This window comes from Parasteatoda tepidariorum, chromosome 7 (assembly GCF_982258835.1).
Source record: "Parasteatoda tepidariorum strain Cologne lab strain chromosome 7, Ptep-v5.0, whole genome shotgun sequence".
Classification (NCBI taxonomy): Eukaryota; Metazoa; Arthropoda; class Arachnida; order Araneae; family Theridiidae; genus Parasteatoda; species Parasteatoda tepidariorum.
The window spans coordinates 67901105-67925589 of record NC_141761.1 but is presented as its reverse complement, the minus strand read 5'-3'; the positions used below and the strand labels follow the sequence as shown (position 1 = coordinate 67925589).

The following is a 24485-nucleotide window of genomic DNA, read 5'->3' as shown; positions in this document are numbered from 1 at the left end:
AATAATTTCATGAATACAATATAAATGACTACTTACCTGGACATCTTCAGTACTTAACATACACAATGGATTTCGTGACAACATCATATTCATTATATCTAACACACCTTCATCCAAGCGATTTTGTAGAACTTTTACAAGATCATTTTTTATAGTAGAACCTGCATTAAATATACTGACTTTAGTTAATTTTTTCGTTAATCTAGCTAACTGTGATATAGCACAGAATGACACTAGCATGCACACCAGCAAGTGGCTGAGATCGAAGAACGAACTAAAAACTGTATAAATTTCTCACATTACTTAAATAAATATTAGTTAGATAAGTATAAATATTAGGACTGCTATAGAATGCTAAAAACAAGATTTAGTTTCATATAGGATACAAATATTTGAATATTTTACAATTGCACAAATTGAAATTTATTTTAAAAAAAGCTGGTACAAAATTTGTTAAACACAAATCAACCAGTCCCTCCTACATATTCTAAATATATATATATATATATATATATATATATATATTTATATATATATATATATATATATATATAAATATATATATAAATATAAATATATATATATATATATATATATATATATATATATATATATATATATATATATATATATATATATATATATATATATATATATATATATATATATATATATATATATATTAAATTTCTAATCGGGAAAATTTATTTCAAATGAAAAATTCTCCAAAATACTTCATTTTTAAAATATGCTTATTATCACTACCCTATTACATTAAGTTGAATTGATATCAATATTTTTAATTTTAACCACACAGAAAATTATTAGATTCTGCGAAACTGGCAAGATCAAAAACTATAACCTTTCTAATTAAACTAATAATATTTTTATTATAAAGAATTTTTTACACTAGGACAAATAAAGAATTAATATATTTATGTAAATTTACAGTTTATTTGAAAATTAACACTTAAGCTTCTAATTTTGAATAAAACTGACAAGGCAAGACAATGGAATTTCAAAATCGGGATTATCACAATTGAATCACTTTTGTGTAAATCTGCTCTATGTCTATTTCATATTTTATGAGGAATCAGTATAATGGCATTGTTATTTTGCTACATTTTGCTTTAAAATTTCTTATTATATTTAAAAAAATGCAGTGAATTTTCAAAATTTTAAGGGGAATATATTTGGCATTTCAGATTATTTCACACCATTAAGTTAGAGAAGAAATGAAAAAATTTTTTTAACAGTTAATACAAAAGAGGAAAAATCTAAATTTCTTTGATCTAAAACAAGATAACATTTAGAATGTAGAAAATGTTATTCATTGAAATAAAAATTAAATAAATAAAATAAAATCGCAATAAAAGAATTCATTGTAGACTTCAGAACTTAAGAGGTTTTGATAATTTTTAACTCAAGTTTTTTGGTGAGCAATTAAACCAGACATCAATTTGAAAGATAAATTTCAGAAATGTGTTTCCATTCTTACTTTAGAATGTAACTAGGAAAAAAGTGAAACTAAGAAATATTTTAATTTAGATTTAAACTTAAAAATAATGTAACCAATTAGTCAATAGTTTCATTACTTCATAATTTCAATTCACACTTTCTTTTTTTTCCTTTCCACTTTCACATTCCTTATCTTTCATACACTCTTTAACTAGATAAATAGTTTTACATTTTCCAGTTAGATAAATAGTTCCCACAATTACTATGAAAAAAAAAGAGTAGAATGAAAACATCTGGATACTAAATAATTGAAACTAACGACCCCTTAAAACTGACATAATTTAATGACTAACACAAAACATAAACATACACAAATACTAACACGACAAACACAATACCTATTTGTACGACATTTTAAAGCGAACTAAACTGCCTGAAACATTCACTAATCACGTGACTTATTAAAATGAAATATAGATGGCAGCACACAATTCTTTAAACAGAAACATCCTCCCCCACTATGAACACTTAGGGGGTTCATAAAATGTTATTACATTTATTCAAACTTTAATTTCAAAAGTAATGCAGCAATAAATCAATTACTGAAAATTTTCAGTTTAAGAATCTGTACACAAAAATTAAAACAACCTTGTATGAAATATATGTGAATCGTAATCAAACAATAAACAAAATTAATCAAATGAAATGCACTAAAAGACAAATATTAAACCATTATAAAATTTTGAATTGACAGAAAATTTTAATTAAGAGTTCAAAGTTCGTATGAGTTCAATGTTTGAAGTCTATTATTGGTAGTGGGCAAAGTTTAACAATAGGGCGTTTTAACTCACCATTTGCAGTTTTTAACCATACCACTCTGATTTTACCGTCTGCTCCTGGAAAGGTCTCTAGCACACGTCCCATCTTCCACTTCAATGGTGGCAAATCATCGTCTTTGATTAGCACCAGTTCATTTACAGCAAGATTTCTCTTTACTTGGAGCCATTTGGGACGCCTTTGAAGAGTGGAAAGATAGTCAGTTGACCACCGCTTCCAGAATTCTTGGATCATTCTTTGCATTAACTTCCATCGTTGTAAAGGTGTTATCACTTCCTTTGAAAGATCAGAATTAGGCACTGATGTCAGTGAAGTACCAATGAGGAAATGACCAGGCGTCAATGCCTCACAATCAGCAGGATCATCAGACAAAGGAGTGAGTGGTCGAGAATTAAGGCAAGCTTCTACTTCAGCAATTAGGGTTAGGAATTCTTCGTAGGTGAGGATTTGTTCACCGACAGTTTTTTTAAGGTGAGACTTCATAGATTTGACAGTGGATTCCCACAATCCACCATGATGAGGTGCCGCAGGAGGATTGAATTTCCAAATGATATTTTCCTTTGCAAGATAACCCTGAAATCTTTCATCTGAAGAGAGTGATGCAATTAAACGTTTCAACTCTCTATATGCACCAACATAATTAGTCCCACAGTCACTGTGTATCTGATCAGGTTTTCCTCGTCGAGAAGTAAATCTTCTTAGCGTGGCAAGGAAAGCATCAGAAGTCAGATCACTAACGAGTTCTAAGTGAACGGCTTTTGTGGATAAACACACAAATAAACAAACATAGCATTTCATAGTCTTCACACCTCTTCCTTTTCTGGGCTTCACTAGGAAAGGTCCAGCGTAATCAGTTCCAACAACAGAGAAAACTCGGGAAGGTGTGACTCTTACTGAAGGTAAATCGGACATAAATTGTGTCAAAAATTTAGCATTTTGTCTATGACATTTTACACACCTGGAAATTATTTTTCTGACAAGATTCTTGACACCAATTATCCAATATTCTTGGGTTAATGCTGATAATGTCATTTGAATAGTTCCATGTAGATGGAGTTCATGAAAATATCTCACAATTATCGTTGATAGATGATGACCCTTTGGGAGAAGTATTGGATGTTTTCGACGGTCAGAAAGATTGGAATTCTTCAACCTTCCACCAACTCGGAGAAGTCCGGATGAGTCAAGGAAGGGTGCCAAAGGCAACAGATTGCTATTTTTTGGAAGTGTCTTCTCCTTCTGCAGACTTTCCATTTCAGTACCAAAAGCATATTTTTGAACCATCTTCACAAGGGAATTCCTAGTATTCTGAATCTCTGCAGTTGTCAAACAACCACTAGCCTTTGCAGCTGGAAACTTGCAATTTAGAATAAATCTTCTACACCAGGCAAATACTCTTTGCAATTTAGTCCACGATGAAATTTTATTTATGACGTTCATAATCTCAGGCTGGTTTTCTTCCTTGCAAACATTCATGTTGATGTTCACGGGCTTGTTTCGTTTCTCAACAAGAATTTCATCGTCCAAGTTTTCGCTATTAAAAGAGCTGAAACCTTTATCATTATTCCATTCAGATTCTTCAAGTCTCAGCCATGAAGGGCCATGGAACCATTTCTCTCCTTCTTTCAATTTGCTTGCATTGCATCCACGTGTCAGCAAATCAGCAGGATTATCTATACCTTTGCAATGATGCCAAGATTTTGGATTTGTCTTCTCTTGAACTTCACGGACCCTATTGCAAACAAATTGCTTCCATCGTTCAGCCCTTCCCCTGATCCAATGTAAAACAATGAATGAGTCCGTCCAATATATATATTCAGAAACCATTTCCCCAAAAATACCATTAATATAATTACCTAGTCTAGCTCCTATTACTGTCGCCATTAATTCTAAGCGTGGCAAAGTTAACTTTTTCAAGGGGGAAACACGACTCTTGGACATTAAAAATGACCAATCTAAACCTCTTTTCCATATTTCTTGCAACAGACACTTAATCTTAAGAACGAAAGGACTAACAATACCAACTGGATCGAACACCATTGCAGCAGCGCGTAACACAAACCTTTTCGTATTTGCCGAATTATTTAAACTTTTCAATAACGGGGAAATTTCCAACGACAGATTATCTCCTATAGGGTTCCAATTCAAACCTAAAACTTTCAAACTCTCACTAATATCACTAAAACCCTTTTCTATCCACAAAGACTTCAATTCTTCCGAATTAGAATTCAGCTTTCGTAAATTCATTCCTGCATCTCCCAAAATATGAACAGCTTCAGTCGATAAATCAAACGCCTCCTCAACATCATCAGCGCCAAAATAAAGATCATCCACATAAAGTGAAGTGTCCAACATTTCAACACATTTAGGTGCATTTTCAAGATACTGTTTAATGTGCTTTTTAATTGTTGCGCTAAGAATAAACGGAGATGATGTACAACCGAAAGGAAGACGAGTCATTCGCAAAATTTTAAAGCTATTACTAGAATTATCTGAAAGCCATAAAAACTTTAAAAATTTCCTATCCTTTTCAGAGATGCCTATCATGAGAAAAGCCTTTTCGATATCTGCACTGAACGCTACTTTAAATTTTCTAAATTTAAGAATAATGTCTAACACATTAGGATTTAAATTTGGCCCTATTTCTAAATAGTCATTTAAAGATAAATTTTGCTTAGTTTTTGAGCTACAGTTAAAAACAACTCGCACTTTAGTAGTATCCTTATCATTTCGCACAACTGCTCTGTGAGGCATAAAATATTCCTCATTATCTCTAGTACATTCCTCGACTATTCCCTCGTTTTGTTGTTCTTGTATCGTAAGTTTATATTCCCTCGCAACCCAGTCATTCTTCTCAAAATTAGTTTTTAAATTATCGAATCTCTTTTTTGCTATCCAAAAATTGTTCGCAAGATCCTTAGGTGACCTTTTCCATAATAATGAAGTTTCGTACCTGCCATTAACAAACTTAAGATTATTTTCGAATTTGTTTATTAAATGCTTATCCTCAGTAGCTATCTCATTTTCATCTCGAATACCTAACAATTCTAAATCCCATAGTACCTGAACATCCGTAACTGAACTTAAATTTGTCGAAGTAGCACGGTTCTCTTTATTTTCCTCTTGAATTCCCTGTACCGTATAACCGAATATAGTGGGAATACAATATAAAGATTTATTTATTTTCTCTACTTTAGAATTATCAACAATCTCCCAAAATAAATCAGCCCCGATTAAAATATCCAAACCTTGATTGAAATTCGAACATGCATCAGCTAAAACGAAACCTTTCGCTATTAAATCATTCTGTATTCGCGTATCTGGAATCGAAAGAGGTGCGGCTGTAATTGTATCTGTAATTAACGCCTCAATTTCAACAAAAATGTTAGGATCATTTCTATTCTTTAATTTTACACGACCTACACCGTAGCTTTTTTGTTTTGTTATTACGGACCCAAAAGAATAAACAGATAAATTTTCTTTTCTTATTATTTTCACTCGCAGTTCATTTGCTAAACTTCGCGTCATCCAGGTTCTTTCGGAACCATTATCACAGAGAGTTCTGACTAATTTATTATTTTTTTCAAAACATGCGACTACACTACAAGTTTGTAATAAAACACTATTTCTCTTTATGGAGGAGTGGCATTGAACAACCGCGTTCTCCGATGAATCATTCTCCTCGCATAATAAATAATGATGAGTTCGCCTGTTACATTTTATGCATGGCTCCAATTTCGTTTTGCAGAGTCTAGCAATATGATGTTTTGAAAAACAACGGAAACAACGATTTTCTTCTTTTAATTTATTTTTTCTTTCTATTACGCTTTGATATTCGCAAACTTCGTGTTCACTACTGTCGCAAAAAATGCAATTTTTTCTATCGACTGTTGCATGATATACATTTTGCGCATTTCTATTAAAGTTACTTTTTTTAATAAAATCAGATTTCTTACGAAAATTCTTATTTTCGTTACTAAAACTATTGTTATACTCACGTGAATCAGATTTATAAATCGAAAGTGTCCTCTCTCTAGAACTTATTTCTTTTTCTAAAAATGAAAACAAATCTTTAAATACCCAATTATTTTCAGGATAATTTCGATTGAATTCTAAAACAATTTCCCTCGGAATTCTTTCTATTAGAATAGGACTTAATAAATTACCATAAGTTTCGGTATCTATTCCTAACGACTCTAAATTTCTTTTTTGTGACTCAGCACAATCAAATAATTTTCTTAAGCCAATTAAATCATTTACATTTCTAATAAAAGGTAATTTTAACAACTGATTAAGATGTGCTTGGATTAACGAGTTTTTATTACCAAATCTATTCTTTAAAAGCTTTAGAGCAATATCGTAGTTTTCATCCGTTAAAGCAAAACCGTTAATACAACTTGCTGCTATCCCACCTACATAAGACTTTAGATAGTTAAATTTATCTACTTTGCTTAAACTGTTATTGTTATGTATAGCACTTTCGAATTGATTAAAAAATTCTAACCAATGCGCGGGGTTACCATAATATTTATTTATATACAACTTGGGAAGTTTAACATTTTTTATAAACTGCGCGTTACTACTTGAATTAGCTAAAGGGGGTGTATTTTCTCTACTTTCTCTCATACTTAAATTAACTGAAATATTTCCTTCTTCTTTTGCGCTCAAATTATCAATTACATTTATAATCTTTTGTTTCCATAGAACAATTTTCTCATTATATTCATCTGAAATCGAAACCTCATTTTCGATTTCACTAATGTCACACAAATCTTCAACCTTGCTATTTAAAATTATAAGCTCGCTTTCTTTGTGAATTAATTGTTCTCGAAACTCTTTTAAAGCATTAGTTTTATCTATATCAGCCAAATCATCACACTCATTGAGATACGTTTCAATTTTAGTAATTAATTTGGTGACCTTATTTCTTAAAACTTTACGCTTAGCCTTTAACTTTTCAATTTCTGACATTTTAATAAATTGACAATAAAAGCACAATAAATCAGATCAAGAAAATAACACCAACCTTCACACTGGAACTATCGTCATTAGTATCAAGAAAATAGTATCAACCTCGTTCTGGAACTCAACATCGAAACATCGATTCGACAACTCAAAATTTCATTGCTCGCTAATATATCCCGCTAACTGACACCAAAAAATGGATACTAAATAATTGAAACTAACGACCCCTTAAAACTGACATAATTTAATGACTAACACAAAACATAAACATACACAAATACTAACACGACAAACACAATACCTATTTGTACGACATTTTAAAGCGAACTGAACTGCCTGAAACATTCACTAATCACGTGACTTATTAAAATGAAATATAGATGGCAGCACACAATTCTTTAAACAGAAACAACATCAATCCCTCCTGGAAAAAATTACATTTTTCTGTACTTATATAAGAAAGAAAACGATTTGTCGATTGAAAAAGACTATATTTTTAGAACATTCAAGAAACTTGCCAAGAACTCTGACTTTTAAAACTTATTAACTTTATTATTAATGTAGATCATGGTACTATGATAAATGTAAACTAGGAAAACATGTAAACTAGGATAAATGTAAACTAGGAAGGAAAGTATAAATTTAACTGCTATAAGCACAAGCAAACATTGTAATACACAGAGCAGAAGACAATTAAAATGTTAGATAAGATATAAATATAAATTGCTATCTGAATTCCATTAGAGTCAAAGTAAAATACTTTTCTTACCAACTTCCCCAATGCCATGAACACGAAGAGTAACACATTTTTGTACTTTTTTTGATACAGATGTAGTGGAAATAGAGTCTTGACGATAGCCATCTGAAGCTCCAGAATTCACTCTTGGGCGGAAATCCTAAACAAACATTAAAATCAGTTCATAAGATACTTGGATTTAGTAAGTTTTCATATGCATAATTAAAATAACCAATGTTAGTTTATATTTTAAAAATAAAATTAAATACAATTAAAATACATAAAGAAAAACAGAATAGTAGCATTAGATATGCAAATAAAAAGAAATTATTGTAGATTTTTAAACAATAAAGAAAAAAAAGGGGATTTGTCAAGCAAATTTCAAAAACTAAGCACACGAAAATTGATTAATTTGTTTGTTATTAGTTCTCATGTTATAAAAAATATAAATTTTTTCCTATAAATAATAAATACTTAAGTGCATACAAATATTTCTTTAAGCATTTGCATGTAAAAATTATTTTAAATCATTTTAAGAGTAATCTGTTTCAGACTAATAGTGCTATATTTAGTAGGTCAGTTTAAAGATGGGTGAAATGATGGGTTCCGTCAAGTAACACAAAATATCATAAAAAAGCAAAGTCTTAGATTTCAAGGTTACCATTATAAAGATCTTCTATTGTATTTACATAAGCAAGATCAACCCTGGAAAAAAAAATTCTAACCCCACTACATACTTTCTCCACCATTTCTGAGATAGCCATTAGAGAAAAATTGCTCAGATTTTTTAATATCCCCAACTTTCCAGGTCTTTTGAGGAAGACCATGACCTTCATAATAGAGACAAGTACAGAGATAATGACCAATATACTAGTATTTTATTTAATCTCTCATGTTAATTGGCCGTAAAATATTAATTACCATTATTAGAAATTCTGAAGAATGAAAAATATAAATACAAGAGAGAGAGCTATAATTTTCAATGTTTCACATAAAATTTTGCCAGTTTTGAAATATTTTTTTCTTCAATTATGAGCTAAAACATTTTGTTGTTTTCTCAATCTCTATCACTTTAAAATTCAGAATCAATATTTTTGTTGCGGAAAAAAAATCAGAAAGGGAATTTCAGTTAGTCACATGAAGGACATCCCAATTAATTTGTTGCAGTATTACTAGGGTTGCCAAGTTACATAATACAGTGCCAGTTTTGAAATGTTTTTTTCTTCAATTATAAGTTGAAACCTTTAATTTCTTTCCCAATCTATATCATTTTAGAATTCAGTATATTAACTTTCATAGAGGAAAAAAAATCTGAAAAATCAATTTCAGTTTGTCTAATGTAGGACACTATTATCCATTGGTTGTAGAAACACTAGGGTTGTCATGTGTAATTCAGTGCCAGTTATCTTAAGAAGAAAAATAATTTATAAGTACAGAGGTGATAAGACCTCTTTTTAGACATATCCTTATCTTAGAAGGTTAACACTAGCTTTAAAAAATTAATGAAACAGAGTGTTCAAATGTTATTAACATATCAATCAGATTTGATAAGCTAATCAGATTGGTGTGATCATAGTTAATAAGAAAATTAAATAAAGATTAAAAATACCTCAGGATCACATTCTGCAGTTTTCTTGGGAATTAAGCATGGTAAAGATGAGCAAGATCCTAAATAAATAAATATTTTTTTTTCTAATAAACAAGTCAAAAATATTTTAAGTAATTAAACATTCAACTCAAGAGTGAAAAATCAAAGTTAACTCTTTTTCATCAGAAAGAGCTTGAACAATAACAGACTTTGTCCCAGTTTATATTGCAATTCAATACAGCTGTTTTGCAAACACTTGTTTCTCAAATGCAATTTTGGAATAAAATAAAAACAAAAAGCATTCTCACCAGTTAAGGAAATATTATGTTCTGCTTTGGAGGCATCAGAGTGATGAATTTCATCACAAGTTTCTTCATACAGTCTAAGAAATATTAAGAAAAAATTAACACAGTTGTAACGTTAAATTTTCTTTATAGAAAATACTTTAAAGATTTTTTGAAGATCCATAAAATTTTTGTTTATAATCTGAATAAAAAACATTAAATTCTCAAAAAAGAAAAGAAACGAAGTTGTTAAAAAGTAGTTTATTTTGCCAAAGTTTTTATAAAAAGATCTCAAACTTTTAAAAGATTTTAATTTTTTAAATTTTTTGTTTAACATGATAAATATGTAATACACTGAAATTTAAATCTTCAGTCTAGCATTTATTCATTTAAAATCATATTTAAACTTTTAGAAATAGACTAGTTTCATAACATAAAAATTGATATTTTCAAAACCATATAATAACATATTAATGTTTAGATTTTTATATTTAAAATGATTTTTAATGAATTCCTATTTAACTTAGACATCTTTTACTGCAAACTTAGTTAACAAAAATCTTATAAAGACACAATTTAGTAAATAATATACCAGTTAACACATTTATTTTTCACTTGACTCTAAAAAATTTAAAAACTGCACTAACTGCTACAATATTAAATGTTGGGCATTTTTTTTAAAAAATTAAACTACTTTAAATTAACTTAAATTTTGAAGTTGTTTCCATTTCTATTACGTTATCTCATTTCCAGATAAAAAAAAATTTTATTTGAAGACAGCAGTCTAGTTTTAAATTTATTAATTGTGTTTTTAACTATTCTAATATTCTTAGATAAATCTTAAAGTTCTTGTATAAATAGATAACTAATAATAATATTTGTTTATAATGTTAACAAAGGTTTTACAAAGATTTTAATCAAGAAAATAAAAATAAAAATTAAGTGGTCTACACTTGAGGCAAAGCTACAATTGTAAACTATATATTTCCTCATATTCTTAAGATTTATCTGGACCTTAGAATGGACAAATGACTTAAATATTTTAAGAGTTATAATGAAACTATTTTAAAAATCCCCAATTTGGGAAGATTTTCCCACATTCAAAATCACCACATTTTTCATATGATGTTCAAAATCAATCAGTTTTATAAAAATCATTAAATAATTTCAAATAATTATGTTAAGTTTTATGAACCTAAATAATGCAGTGTTGAAGTAACTTTTTCAATTTAAAAAAAAAAAAATTACATCACAACGCTTTTCATTTTTACAAAACCGAAATTTTCATATTGATGTTTTGTGAATACCTGTACAAACTTGGGTTAAGAAAATATCCCATTGTTAGCAGAAAAGTGTTATTTCACGAAAAACAGACTATGTATATGCATAAATCTTTCTAAATTTTATGAATTCGAATTAGCAGTTTTATTGTATTAAGTTCCTAAAATTCACCTTTTTGCTATTAATTGCAAAGAATATTTATTTTTAAACTCTTATTGTAAATGGACCATACATTTAAAATTGAGCTGGAGTGGCTCAGGAAATAGAGTGTTCGCCTTCCAATGAGTTGACCCAGGTTTGAATCTCGGCAGTGGCTGGTTGATGCAAATTCTGCTCTTGACTGAACTGACTACAGGGCTGACTTAAATTATTTTCAGTGTTAGACAGATCATGGGTTAGAATCCCCTTGTCATTAGGATAACAGCTGTGGTTTTCCTCTTCATATAACGCAAATGCAGGTTAGTCCCATCGAAAAGCATTCTATTAAAGTTCGTCCCAATGCCTTATCCAAGACTTCCCTAGTCTTCTGGGTTGGGCTCAAAATTACAAGGCTACAGAGTTGAGAGAATAATAAACTCAAAATTGAGTCGGCTATTCAACGGCGGTTACGATATATAATAAAATATGCATGATGGTAAAACATATTTCATCATATTTTGATATTAGTTGTAATAATACATATAACATGCTAGCTAACCATTATTATAGTATTATACATTATCTTTCGTCATATTTTAATGGCCTTTGTTGGTCCAAAAAATATAAACATACTATTATGTTTTACTACAATAATGACCAGACAACATCTTCCATCCTATTTTGATGGTTATTGTTGGTCTAACATTAAGAAACAAAACTTTCTGGTTGACCATTATATTGGTAAAATATTTTCCATCAAAGTATGATGGGTGATATTAGTTCATCAAAAATCAACATTACTTAATAGTTTACCATCATAGCACTAAAGCAACATTTTCTATTTTGAAATGATGAAAGTTTGTTGAATCATCAAAATTTGATGGAAATTGTTGTATGATGGTGACCATCAAAAATCTTATTAGAAACTGACATATACCATCAAATTTTTTGATGGTATCATCAAGAATTTTGTCTTGGGGAGTCTTTTTGTTTTTTATTTTTGTCTTCCAATGTTATTTTTCGACACAATTATATTCCAGAAAAAGGTAACATTGTAAGCACGTTAAGTGTAAATGGGTCTTTTGAATAAGTACAGACCATTGAGACTGGTACTTGTTGAAAATACGGAAACAGATGTTTGTCTTTCTCCTTTTTTATTTGCACTTTTTAAATTGTTTCTCTCAGTTATAGTAGTTAAGTGATTCATTATTTTTACTCGTTAATATTGTACAGTTTTACCTTTAAAACAATAAATTACCTTAAATAAAACACAGTTCCTAAATTGTCTTGATACACAAACATGTTCTCTCTGTTATTTACTGCAAATGTACTCAGCACTGATCTAAGTGCTTGCATACCTAAAATGTAATTAAAAAATTTATTAAGATTTTTAGATCCTGAATTAAAATGATTTTCCAAAAATAAAGAAATATTTATTGCTAATGTATAATTAATATTTCTAATTATACCAATAAAAATAATGGGATAAAAATAAAGCATATTACTAAATTTTTCAGTGTCTGAAAATGATACGTTAATGCAATAACCTTATTAATACTAATTTCATAAAGGCAAAAGATGAACACATCATTTTTATATGCATAATTGTTGAAATTTTAAGCACAAGCAATTACATAACAATTATTCAATATCAAATAAACTTTTTAAAATTTTAATTCTATAATACTTGTTTAGCAGATTTCATTAAATTGAGGTTTCATAATATTTAACTTAAAATTTCATTTGAAAACAATTAAATGTCTTGAAATATAATAATTCTCTCTATTTCCATAAACTGCAGGTTACTAAACTAGTAATACATTCAAACTTGAGATTTGGGAGATTTGACTCTATAGAGAGTCAAATCTCTCCTCCCACTGCATATAAATTTTTAAATCTATTACTTAAGAAAAACTACTTATAAATGGATGGGTCTTCACTTATATAAATTACTCTATTTAATGTTTACAACTTTATTAGCAATAGTTATTTTTGTTTGAAAATATGAAAAATAAATGCAAAGTTTAAAAAAATCTATAAAATATAAAAATTAGCGCAAAGCAAGAAAATATAAAAAATTAGTGCAAAGACTACTACATAACAAAGTATTAGGAATATGGGAACTGACAAAGAAAAAATAAACAACTTTACCCCAACACAAAATCTCAATAAAAAAAAACTTTCTGTAAGTATTAGGAGGACCAGAAAGTAATGCCATTTTGGCCCATTAAATATACGTTAGCCTTAAAAACCAATTCATTTTTTTTCAATCCATTTTTGATCCAGCATTGAAAGGTTGTTGCCAGCGAGGATGAATACATTATAAATTAAAAATAAATTATCTTGATAACAAATATCAAATGCACCAAAATGGTATTACTTCCCAGTCCCCCTAATAATATATTGACTCTTGAAAAAAGTTTCAACTCTTTCGTTACCACCTAATTTTGATAAATTTTGTTCAAAATTCACATTTAAAAATGCTTTAATTATAGAGAAAAAAAACTACATTGATTATTAAACATATCAGCATATCTTTCTTGAAGTTAATCAGTTTTATAAAGATATAAATATAAAACGAGTTATTCACTTACATTGCCTTTCTTTATGATTGACTTTATTTGTAGATTCCTTCTTTGCATAAATAAATTTTAGCTCAGAAACATTTTAGTGCAACATTTCATAACAATAAGGATTAAATGAATTTAAATAAAGCTTTTCATTAATATTTGAATTTCCAAATACTAAAACTACTTTTGTCATTACTCACAAAAATTATTTCATAATTACTTAATATTTATAATTATTACAGCACATACAATAATATCCATTTAGTAAAAATAGGAAATATATATGTTCTTTGTAGTGTTATCTGATAAAAAATAGTTTCTAACATGTAACACTCATGTGTTTAGTCAAATTGTTCAAAATTAAACAAACTCAAAATTTGGAGTAATTTTGGTGCTTTCTAACAGATTTCCATTAAGAAAAAACCTATAGATGAGCATTAGTATATTGTATAAAATGAAATACATGATGAGTTTTTCCTGAAATAAGAATGCATTCATGATATACTGAAAAATCTCTAATTTTAGACTGTAAAAAGTAAGATTTTTAAATATTTTGATGTGGAGTTATCTTTTTTAAAAAATAATACTAATTTCAGTTGAAAAAAGAGAAGAAGAAAAAAAAGGCTACCTACCCCATGATTTAGAGCTATTGGCTGGTCCCGATGTCAATCTAGGATGCAATTTAAAATGAGTAACCCACACAACAGGACAACCAAATGTCCCTGGTTCATACTTTAGAGCTGCTTCTAAGTACTTGTCTTGATCGTCAAATAGAATGTCCGGATCTTGTAAAACCAGAAACAATGAGACATAACTTCTTGGTTAACAATTATAATTAACAATAGACTGAAATGTCCTTTTAAATCAAATAAAAAAATATTAAGAAAGTTAGTAATAAAACAGTCAAAACTGAAAATTAAGGAAACCATGCAGAAAGTTGTCAAGTTTTCCATTTTAAACTAAAAAAGACAACTTTCTCAATAAAAACTCATTCCCATGTTATTTCAGTTATCATAATTAATGCAATTAATAGATACATTCTTTATCTTATTTAATTACACAAAAAAATGAGCCCCAAAACAATAAATTTCAGCCAATATTTTTACTTCTTCATTTTAAAAAGTTTTCTACCTTGTTTCATTATTCATTTATACAGTTAAGTGGTAGGTAGAGCAATTGAGTTTTAAGTTTTAAAAAAAAATTGCAAACAGAAGTTTTATAATTGTTTTAATATGGATTAATTTTATTCTTTGTCTTAATATGGATTGATTTTATTCTTATAATTCTTTTGTTCGGATTTATTTTAAAAATAAATTATTTTTCTAAGTACACTATTTAATAACTGAAAATATTTCTATACATTTTACAAAGAAAAAAAAATGCAAATATGTTTTGCCATACTATTCCTAAATGATTTATTATTATTTCAAATTTGAGAACCTATATATATATTAGAAAAAAAATTGTATTAAGTGAATATCTATTTTAAATAATTATATACTTAGATAGACATACCTTAAGCATACCATCAAATAACACATTATTTTGAAATATTAAGGAAATTACTTAGGGATATCTAAAATTTAATTCATTATTCTTTTGGCATAAACTATTGAGATACTACAAGAAAAAGAACACACCATCATTTGTAAGTGTTCTATTGTTATCGACAGTAAAATCTCGATTCTTCCAAACATCTTCATTTTCTTCAGGAACTAGAAGCTGGTTACACATTTTGGTATCATACAAAGATTGAAGCAGCAAAATCTAAAAAGCAATATATAGTTTTTAATGTTTTATTTCCTAGATTAAAGCAGAAAAAGGGTACTTGAAAAACATACATACTTGGTTTACTTCTTTACAGATATTAGACACTATTGTTACAACATCATTTAAAACAGATTTGCCTTCAAAAACTTCATCATTTTCCTCTTCCCTCTCTCTGAAATTTTTTTTAAACTATCAGACATATTTTTTACAGCAAATAAATCAGATTTATCAATGTATATTGATAAAAATGTATACAGGTTTTATTCTAAAATACTAGACAGCAATTTTTTGAATATTTTTTTTAAGTCATAAAATAAACAGATACTAATTTAACTTAGTTTATAAATAATAAATGTTTCTATATAAGATATTCTTGAAAAAGAAAAATAATATATAAAAAGTCCATAAGGCATAAATTTACATAAAATTTAGAACCATTTTTTGTGGATGCGTATTTATTTTAAAAAAAACATCTAGAATAAATCTTTAACAAAATTTTAAAAAACTAAGACTAACAAAGTTATGATTTCACAAGAAATAAAAATGTTTTCCTTTAAAAAATTAATCCTTTCAATAATCAAATTGCTTAATTGTCTTGCAAATTAATGAAAAAAAAGCTTTGATAAAAACAAAATGTAATACAAAACAAAGAAAAGAATCCATTGGAAAGATAACTTATGCAGTAATAAAAACTTGTGCTTTAAAACAATATAAGCTATGAGGATACAATATTTAACATACCTTTTGTTTATTCAACATAGTTGGAATAATTTATTTAAAATATTTTGCAAACAATAAGTTAGTCTTTTTTTAATACAAAGTGTTTGAACTCAAAGTTGTTAAACTGTCAAGCAATTTAGGGAAATTCATATATAAATTTCACATAAAAGCATAGGGAAAAGTCAGATATGATATGCGAAAACAGCCATATTTTACCTTCTAAATTTAGTTTAAAGTCCCCAAGTACAGTTTTTCTTAATTAAAAAGAATTCAAAATACATTTCTCTATAATAGATGATATGATATCCTGTCATGTAATGAATAAAGGCAAATTTAATTGAAACAATTAAATACAGAAAGAGAAAAATAGTAAAATAGTTTTTAAATTATTTCTAGGTAGCAAATGTCTACCTAAAACTCATTAACAGTTACTAAATTTAACTGTTTCTGCCCTTGAGTTGGAAGCTTAATTTTCTATGTAATCTGCAGAACTGTGTAACAAGCATTATAAAAAATAAGTAAGTAAAATTAAATTTTCATAAAAAAAAAAAGAAAAACAATCATTGTTGAAATAGTAATAAACTATAACAATAAACAATCATAAAAAATTATGAGCTTACAAAAAATTTTTATTTTGTATTAAAAATTATAAAACTAACTTTGATGTAATCCATAATTACAAAAAAATTTGTTGTCTCACATCGAATAAATTTATGTGTGCCAATGTAAATAATTAAGATCCCCATAGGTAATATACAAAACAAAATAAATGAATTTGTACAAACCTCATATGGAAATAAATCATAACTTTATCTCTAAAAATCTCCATAATAATCCAAAATTTTGGTAGAACAGAAGGTCTTATACTATAATCTACATTACTGGTCCGATCCCATTCACTGCCATTGTCACTGCTATCACCATCATAACCTAAAATATGCACACGAAGAAAATTTGCTAAATAACACTTATAGCAATGTAATAGTAAACAATAATACAATACAATAGATAGTAAAAATCTTCTTACACGAGTTTTGTGCATTTTTTTACTATATTCTAATCCCTTACAATTTTACACGCACATATATTACAAATGGACAAGTTTGCACTTTTTTTAAAAATCTTTAAATAATGCAAGAAAAGAAAAAAAATTATTCATTCTATAAAACAAATTAAAATAATGTTTAGAGACAAAAACATAACTTTGTGCCTAGCACGACGATTTCAATCAAAAGTGTCTTAAACATAAAATTATTATACAGCTGTATACAGAGTAAAGAATTGAAATTATTTATTAGATTAGGTGAATTATAAAGATATAAATAACAACCATAAAAAATGACAACTACTTAATAAAACAGTGACATTCCTCCCAGAGGAAAACACTTAAACTTCTTTTTATTTAAAAAGTGTACTTTAATCTTTCTAACTTTACTAGATTTTTAAGATTAAAACTATCACCTTAATTTTAATTCCCACAAAAAAGTGTTAAAAACAATAGGTAAAAATTAGATATAAATTAATTACTGAATATATTAAATCGGTTAATTTCTAAACTCTGCCTTTGGAATTGCTACATATAAAATTTATAAGTTACTACCAGCACCTCTATTCAGAAAATTGAAATAAACTTCAATTCGACATTGAAATTGGGTTTAACTTTCTTCAATTGTTTAGACCCAAGAAATAAACATAAGAAACTTTTGACCCAAGAAACAAAAAAAAATCACAAACAAATTTTAAAACTTTCTTAAAATGTTCTTCAAAAATCTAGATTTTCAACTTCTAAAACTAAGCCTATTTTATCAAAATTTATCAGACTCAAATCAATTGTTCCCATATTAAAAATATCTCAAAAGCTGAAAAATAAATTTATTGTTTACATTTTTTGATTCTGATATGAATTTCAAATTTTCATTGCAATTTTATTAAAAAAATTCTACAATAATACCATAACCTTACCATCTTCAGTGTTACTAGAATGAAATATCTTTTCATCCATTCCTCCTTTTATATCAGGTGTAACAACAGAACCTAATGATTCTGAAGCAGTTGTTGGAGAACTAAAACCAATATTTTTTGCCTTTGGTGTACTACTAAGTTTAGTTTTTATGGTCTAAAAGAAATACAAAAATACACAGTTAATAACATTAAGGGTAGTTAATCATTCTTAACAAAATTAAAAATTCTGAATACAAATATGGCAGCAAATCTATTTTCAGAGTGTTTTATAAAGATTGCTTTTATATATTTTTATAATCCTTATTAAAATTGAAAAAAAAGTATAATTATTTGAGGCTGCAAATTAATAATTAAGCAAGAAAAAAGCAAAAATGCTTAAAAATCTGACAAATCACAATTAAAGAAGGCAGGTGTATGGAACAAAAATCCTGTTTCATTACAAGTTGAAACATGATGGTCTAATAATAGTCTCTTAACTTCTCTCTGCATTCTTCTAAAATCAAACAAATTTAGGTGCTTCATACATCCGGAATTCACAATTGTAATTCATTAGATTTTGATAGCGTGTTATTTTACTCAATTAAATATTATTTTTTACATACAAAAAATAAGCACTTCAATACATTTAATTCTTGTAATTAACTTAAAATTATACAATAAATGCAATCTTAGGAGAACTTCTTGTACATGCATATAGTATATACTAGAAAGTAATTAAACATTTCTTTAGAAGCAAATAAAGCTGTTTGAACATTTTTAAACAAAAGTAAATGCACTAATAACCTTCCAATAGTTAGTTTTAGTGGTAAATTATCTCATATCTTACTTATATATTATGTGGAAAATTAGCTCAAGTGAAATGGATTTTTAAAAGAATCAATCTGAAAAGTTTCAGTTACTTTTTCTATTTGAAATTTTTTTATTTTCAATTAAAATACTCAGATAAAATCAAGGAAGTTAGTAGTATTGTTAGTAGTATTGTAGGCCAACGTTGATATAATTTAGAGATTTATCCATAAACCTAATAGTGCACCTACAAGGGATATAAGAAGAAATTTGATCATTAACCCTGAAATCCATAGCAAAATAAAAATGATAAAACATTTTTTACTTCAGACAACAATACATCCGCAACACAAATTAAATGTCTATATTCACCTTTAGCAAAGTTAAAATAGCATCACATGGTGAAATCAAAACTTTAGAAAAAATTTAAAAAAATAAAAAGAGAAAAAAAAGTTTCTATCAAATTTTAATGTAACCTCAGTCTATAAAAATTATAGACCAAGGTCAATATAGTTTAGAGAGCTATGCTTAAACCTAACAGCAAGTTACAAGGGATATTTTTATTTTATAACCGTCGTTGGACACCCAACCCAATTTTTGGGTTTACGACTGCTAATGTTCAACTCCGTAGCCTTGTAATTTTGAACTCAATCCAGAAGACAAGGGAACTCCTGGATCAAGTATTGGTAGAATTTCGCCTTCGTGGAGGACTTTTTAATGGAACTAACCCGCATTTGCGGTACACAAACAAGAAGACCACGAGAATCTCCCACAGTTAGCCTGATGGCAAGGGGACTCTACACCATGATCCGTCTACCACTAAGGATATTTCACGCCAGCACTGTGGTTGGTGCAAGTCAGATGCGGAATTCGTATGGATCAGCCATTGTCGGGATCGAACCCCGGTTCACCTCATTGGAAGGCAAACGCTCTATCCCCTGAACCATTGCCGCTCTTACAAGGGATATTGGAAAAAACTTGATCATTAACCTTGTAGTCCATAACAAAATAAAAATGATAAAACATTCTTTTACCTCAGACAACAATACTTCAGCAACACAAATTGAATGTCTATGTTCCCCTTTATTAGACAGCTCAACCAACTCTTCATCATTAGTTATTTCTCCATCAGCAGAGTTAAAATAGCGTCCCGGAGCTGTTTGAGGACGCTTAGCTATAGACAGTTTCCTCTCTGTTCTAAGGGTGGGAGTAGATTCAGTTCGCTTAGCAGCATTCATAGAAGAACTTGATTTGCCACAGCCTGAAGACTTTCGTGAATACTTTTTGATTTCGGGGACTTGCTGACCATCATCAGTGTCAGAATCTTCTCTATTTTGAAAATTTTTCACTCTTTTGTCGATTATTAGCTTGTAAATTGCATCACTTTTGGTCCCTTCGCTATCATTGTTGTCATCCATCAAATCATCTATTTTTGGATATTGAGAAAAGTAAGAAAAATCCATGTCAGTGAAGACGGGACCATCCCTTATCTTTTCTCCTATCAACTGAAGTTGTGTGGGATCATCAGCTTCTGGATTTTTCATTTTCGTAATCTGATCAGTATCAATCAACACAAGAGGAGGTACTAAAGAATCAAAAGGATTATGCACTTTTCTTGAAAATTCAGAGTCAAGAACAAGGTAAAATTTTCCATCTAGTTCTTTTAATCCAAAACCTGATGGAGAAATTCTTTTAAATGCCTAAAATAAAACAAAATAGGTATTCAGTAAACATATTTCATTTACTAACTTTATTTGAAAGCTACAATTTTTGATAAAATGATATTAAAATAAAAAATATTTAAATACATTTAGTGAAAAAATTTTTTATTGAGTTTAAAATTCGAAAGAAAGAAATATTGATACAGAATTTCAAAATCACAATCACCAGCGAGAAATCTCTAATAAGGAAAAATTTAGTAATTTGTTTTAGTTATTTTAAGTATTTTTAAATTAAGCGTACGAATTGTTAGAAAGTCAACATTGAAAATTTAAAACTTAATTTGATCTTTTCAACATTACACTCCAGTTAGAGTTGTTAAATTTTTTCTTTAACAATAGAAGAGTTTAACCCACTGGTGGTTTTGACATTTTCACTATCACTGCTTTCAAATATTCCTTCTTTTTTATAGAACTATGATTCTAGCTAATTACCCCACTCACTGTAATCAGAACACTGCGGAATGAAGAGTCACTAATCTCCTTTTAAATTCTAGATAGGTGGGTGTTTCAGTAAATAAAACTATATTTCAGTATATAAACGCCATTTGCTTTTTCCAAGAGTGGTACCGTTTGCTGGTGGATAATGGAGACAGGTTTTCTATGCGTACGACCTTTTAGGAGAATAAAAAATCATGACTTTCTCCACACAGAACCATCCCCGAGTTAATATTTTCCAAGTGTTAATTAAATTTCAGTTTCTTCACCCTTATATTTGAAAAAAAAAATTTTTTTTTTCATTTTTCAACAAAATTCATCCAATAAAAAATGAACATTACTTATAATTGATTAGAATAGCTTTTTGAGATATTTTGGCGGTAAAATAATTTTAAAATTTTTGATAAGTCAATATAATAAATATATAAATATATTTTCTTACATCCAAGCTATTAATATCTAACTGTAAAAATAAAGATTTTCATGCAATATTTTGTTTTATATTTGTAATTGCTAAATATTTGGGGAAAATAAAAAAAAAGATTTCTTTGATAGACAGCTAACACAACAGTTTTCAAAAATAAGAAAATACTTCATTTTCTAGGGAATAATTCAAACAATTACATCTAAAGCAACGGAAGTAAGTGGTAAGTTTATGTATATTAGATGTATACATGTAATACATGTAAGTCAGCACCTCAGTTAGACACTCTAAAATAAGACACATTTTGTTTTTAGAAAATTGCAACTAATTTTTAAATCTTCAGCCAATAAGATATAAGAATTGTGATAGATTAGAACAAATATTTTTTATATAATAATGTAATTATATAAAGTTTAAAAAAAAACTATTTTTGATGCACTTAAGATTCTGATAATATTTTTTAAAACCTTTGCAGGAAAACTTTTAATGTCTTTAACCAAAGTTATTGGATTAGTTTGAAAATATGATTTAACAGGCTAAGAGTTAGCTGTTCCAACTTAAACTACCAAAAATACAGTTGTCTATGAAAATAAGCACATTATTTTAATCTACAGTTTATGGATACCTGATTTTACATTTGTATGCATAAACCAGAAGTATAAATCAATAACTTTATTTTTGTAACATACTCGGTATTCAAAAAAGTAATTTAAACATAAAAATGGGGCCATAAAAGTATAGCAATGCTACTTCTTAGACATGAGTGAAACAATTATTTGTTTTAGTATCTTGTTCAAATCATTTTTTTCCCTAAGTACATAGAAAAAATATTTTTGAGCTTTGTGAAAAAATTCCTTAAATAGTTTAGAGAGCAAGATGAAAGAAGATGTCTAACGATAGAACTTACCTGAGAAAATTTTTCCAAACTACTATCAGGCCCATACACAAACATGAGAGGAACTTCTTTAATAAGACAGCACAATTTATCTTTTGAAGATTTCACATGATTGATTACCATATTTAAAATATCACTTGTTATAGGATATGAGCTCAAAGCAACAGATGCTTTTTCATCTTGTAAAAGCCATTTTATCTGTAAAAAGAAAAGATATAAAAACATAAATAAGGAAATTACATATTTCTAAATTTTGATATCAAATTGGGTTTTTTCTAAAAAAGAGACGGAAAATACTAAGGTAGAAATAACAAATAAAAGAACCGCTTGTGTCTTGAAATTCGAATAGGTAGGCCCCAAATCATTCAAAAATTTTAATTAGTCTCTTCAAGATGGATGTATGGAAAACAATTTTTACAAAGGTTAACCGTTAACCATTAATCATTGTTGCTAGTAAATTGCAGATGATTGTAGCAAGCGATCATTATTTTTTACATGAACTAATTAGAAAATATTTAAAGTTTACAATTTCTTTTTTTATTTTGAACTAGCTTGAACTAGTTTTGAACTAACTCTTAAAAAGGACATCAGTGATGTTGGTTAACTCACAATTTTATCTAATCAAAAATAAGTTACACTGGGAGCTTATTACAAAAATCGTTAACAAATAATTTTTCCATAAGTTAACTTCTAATAAAAAACATTAATAGGATGTGAAAGAGGTGTTACTAATTAGCATTTTCAAAGCCATCTGAAATTATGTGCTTCAGATGGCTATAGAAATACTAATTTGGTAATTTTGAAAACTTATTTAATTAATTAAATTTTAATTTTGGTAATTTTTCACTAGATGGTTGCAATCCCTGAGGCAGAATCACGGCGACATTGTCCGAGAACATTACAGAGTTCTTGGAGAAAGATTTTTCTTCTGAAAAGGAAAAAAATTTTAGTTTTCTTTTTTACAGAAAGTTACACGCAACATTTGAACCAAGCATTTAGATAATAACTTTTTGACGCACTTAATTTACATCGATAGTATCGTAAATCGATGTAATGCTTTGATTTTATTTTCGGCAGTTATTGATATTGATTTTCATGCGGTTTTTAAATATATATAGATATTTCAAACAATATGAAAAATTCTAATTGTGCATTTGAGTACTTACTTTTTAAGGCAATGATTCTATCGAATTCTTGGCAGTTATTGCTATTGATTTCTAAATAGTTTTTAAATCTGATATTATTTATACAATATTGCAATTATTTACTATGCATGAGAGTAACCCCTTTTTGAGGAGTCTGATTCATGTGATTTCATCATTGATCTTTTTTTTCGACAATGGATTTCATGATATTTAATTACTTTTTTTAATTTTGATGATTATTTAAAAATTGTGAAGAAGGAAATGCGGGAATATCACACATAATATTAGAATAAAAAATTATAGTTTTTTTTGTAAACAAAGCGCTTTTGTTAACAAAAGTTGTTAAATTAATTATTTAATAACATATATGTTTGTTACTATTAAAAGTATCTTGCAGAAAGATATTAGCGCTAGGCAGTTTTGTCGCAGATAGCTCGAAAAAATTTTGCCACAAGGGTTGCAGTCAACAAAAATATTTTTGGTGCAAAATAATACTGGATACAGTTAAACTTTATTTTAAAGAGGTGAACTTCTAAAAGCGTGATTTGCTCTATTTTATACTGTCACTGAAAAAGGCAACAAATAATGAAAGAAAAAAAAATCAAATTATTTTAAATTTTATAATGGCATCAGTATATGCTATACAGTTTCATGTATGATAACTCAGTGTTGATAAACATCCATTGATTGAATATTTAATTTTTTCATATCCAATATAAAGAACGAGAATTCAGCTTTTTGGAAAATATTTAACAGAATACATTAAAACA

At 28.0% G+C, this 24485-nt stretch overlaps 1 protein-coding gene across 1 annotated transcript in view; it reads right to left on the bottom strand.

The window, feature by feature from the left end:
• The window catches only part of LOC107454702 (KICSTOR complex protein SZT2), a 129531-nt gene that overhangs the window by 55627 nt on the left and 49419 nt on the right, over positions 1 to 24485 (bottom strand). The window contains exons 30-41 of the mRNA XM_087167990.1: positions 22583 to 22768; positions 20130 to 20795; positions 18310 to 18463; positions 17133 to 17277; positions 15703 to 15799; positions 15498 to 15624; positions 14490 to 14642; positions 12546 to 12645; positions 9893 to 9966; positions 9606 to 9664; positions 8030 to 8156; positions 37 to 161 (exon numbers count right to left, since the gene is read on the bottom strand). Coding sequence (XP_087024116.1) covers positions 37 to 161; positions 8030 to 8156; positions 9606 to 9664; positions 9893 to 9966; positions 12546 to 12645; positions 14490 to 14642; positions 15498 to 15624; positions 15703 to 15799; positions 17133 to 17277; positions 18310 to 18463; positions 20130 to 20795; positions 22583 to 22768 — 2013 coding nt within the window. The remainder of the gene's footprint in view (positions 1 to 36; positions 162 to 8029; positions 8157 to 9605; positions 9665 to 9892; positions 9967 to 12545; positions 12646 to 14489; positions 14643 to 15497; positions 15625 to 15702; positions 15800 to 17132; positions 17278 to 18309; positions 18464 to 20129; positions 20796 to 22582; positions 22769 to 24485) is intronic.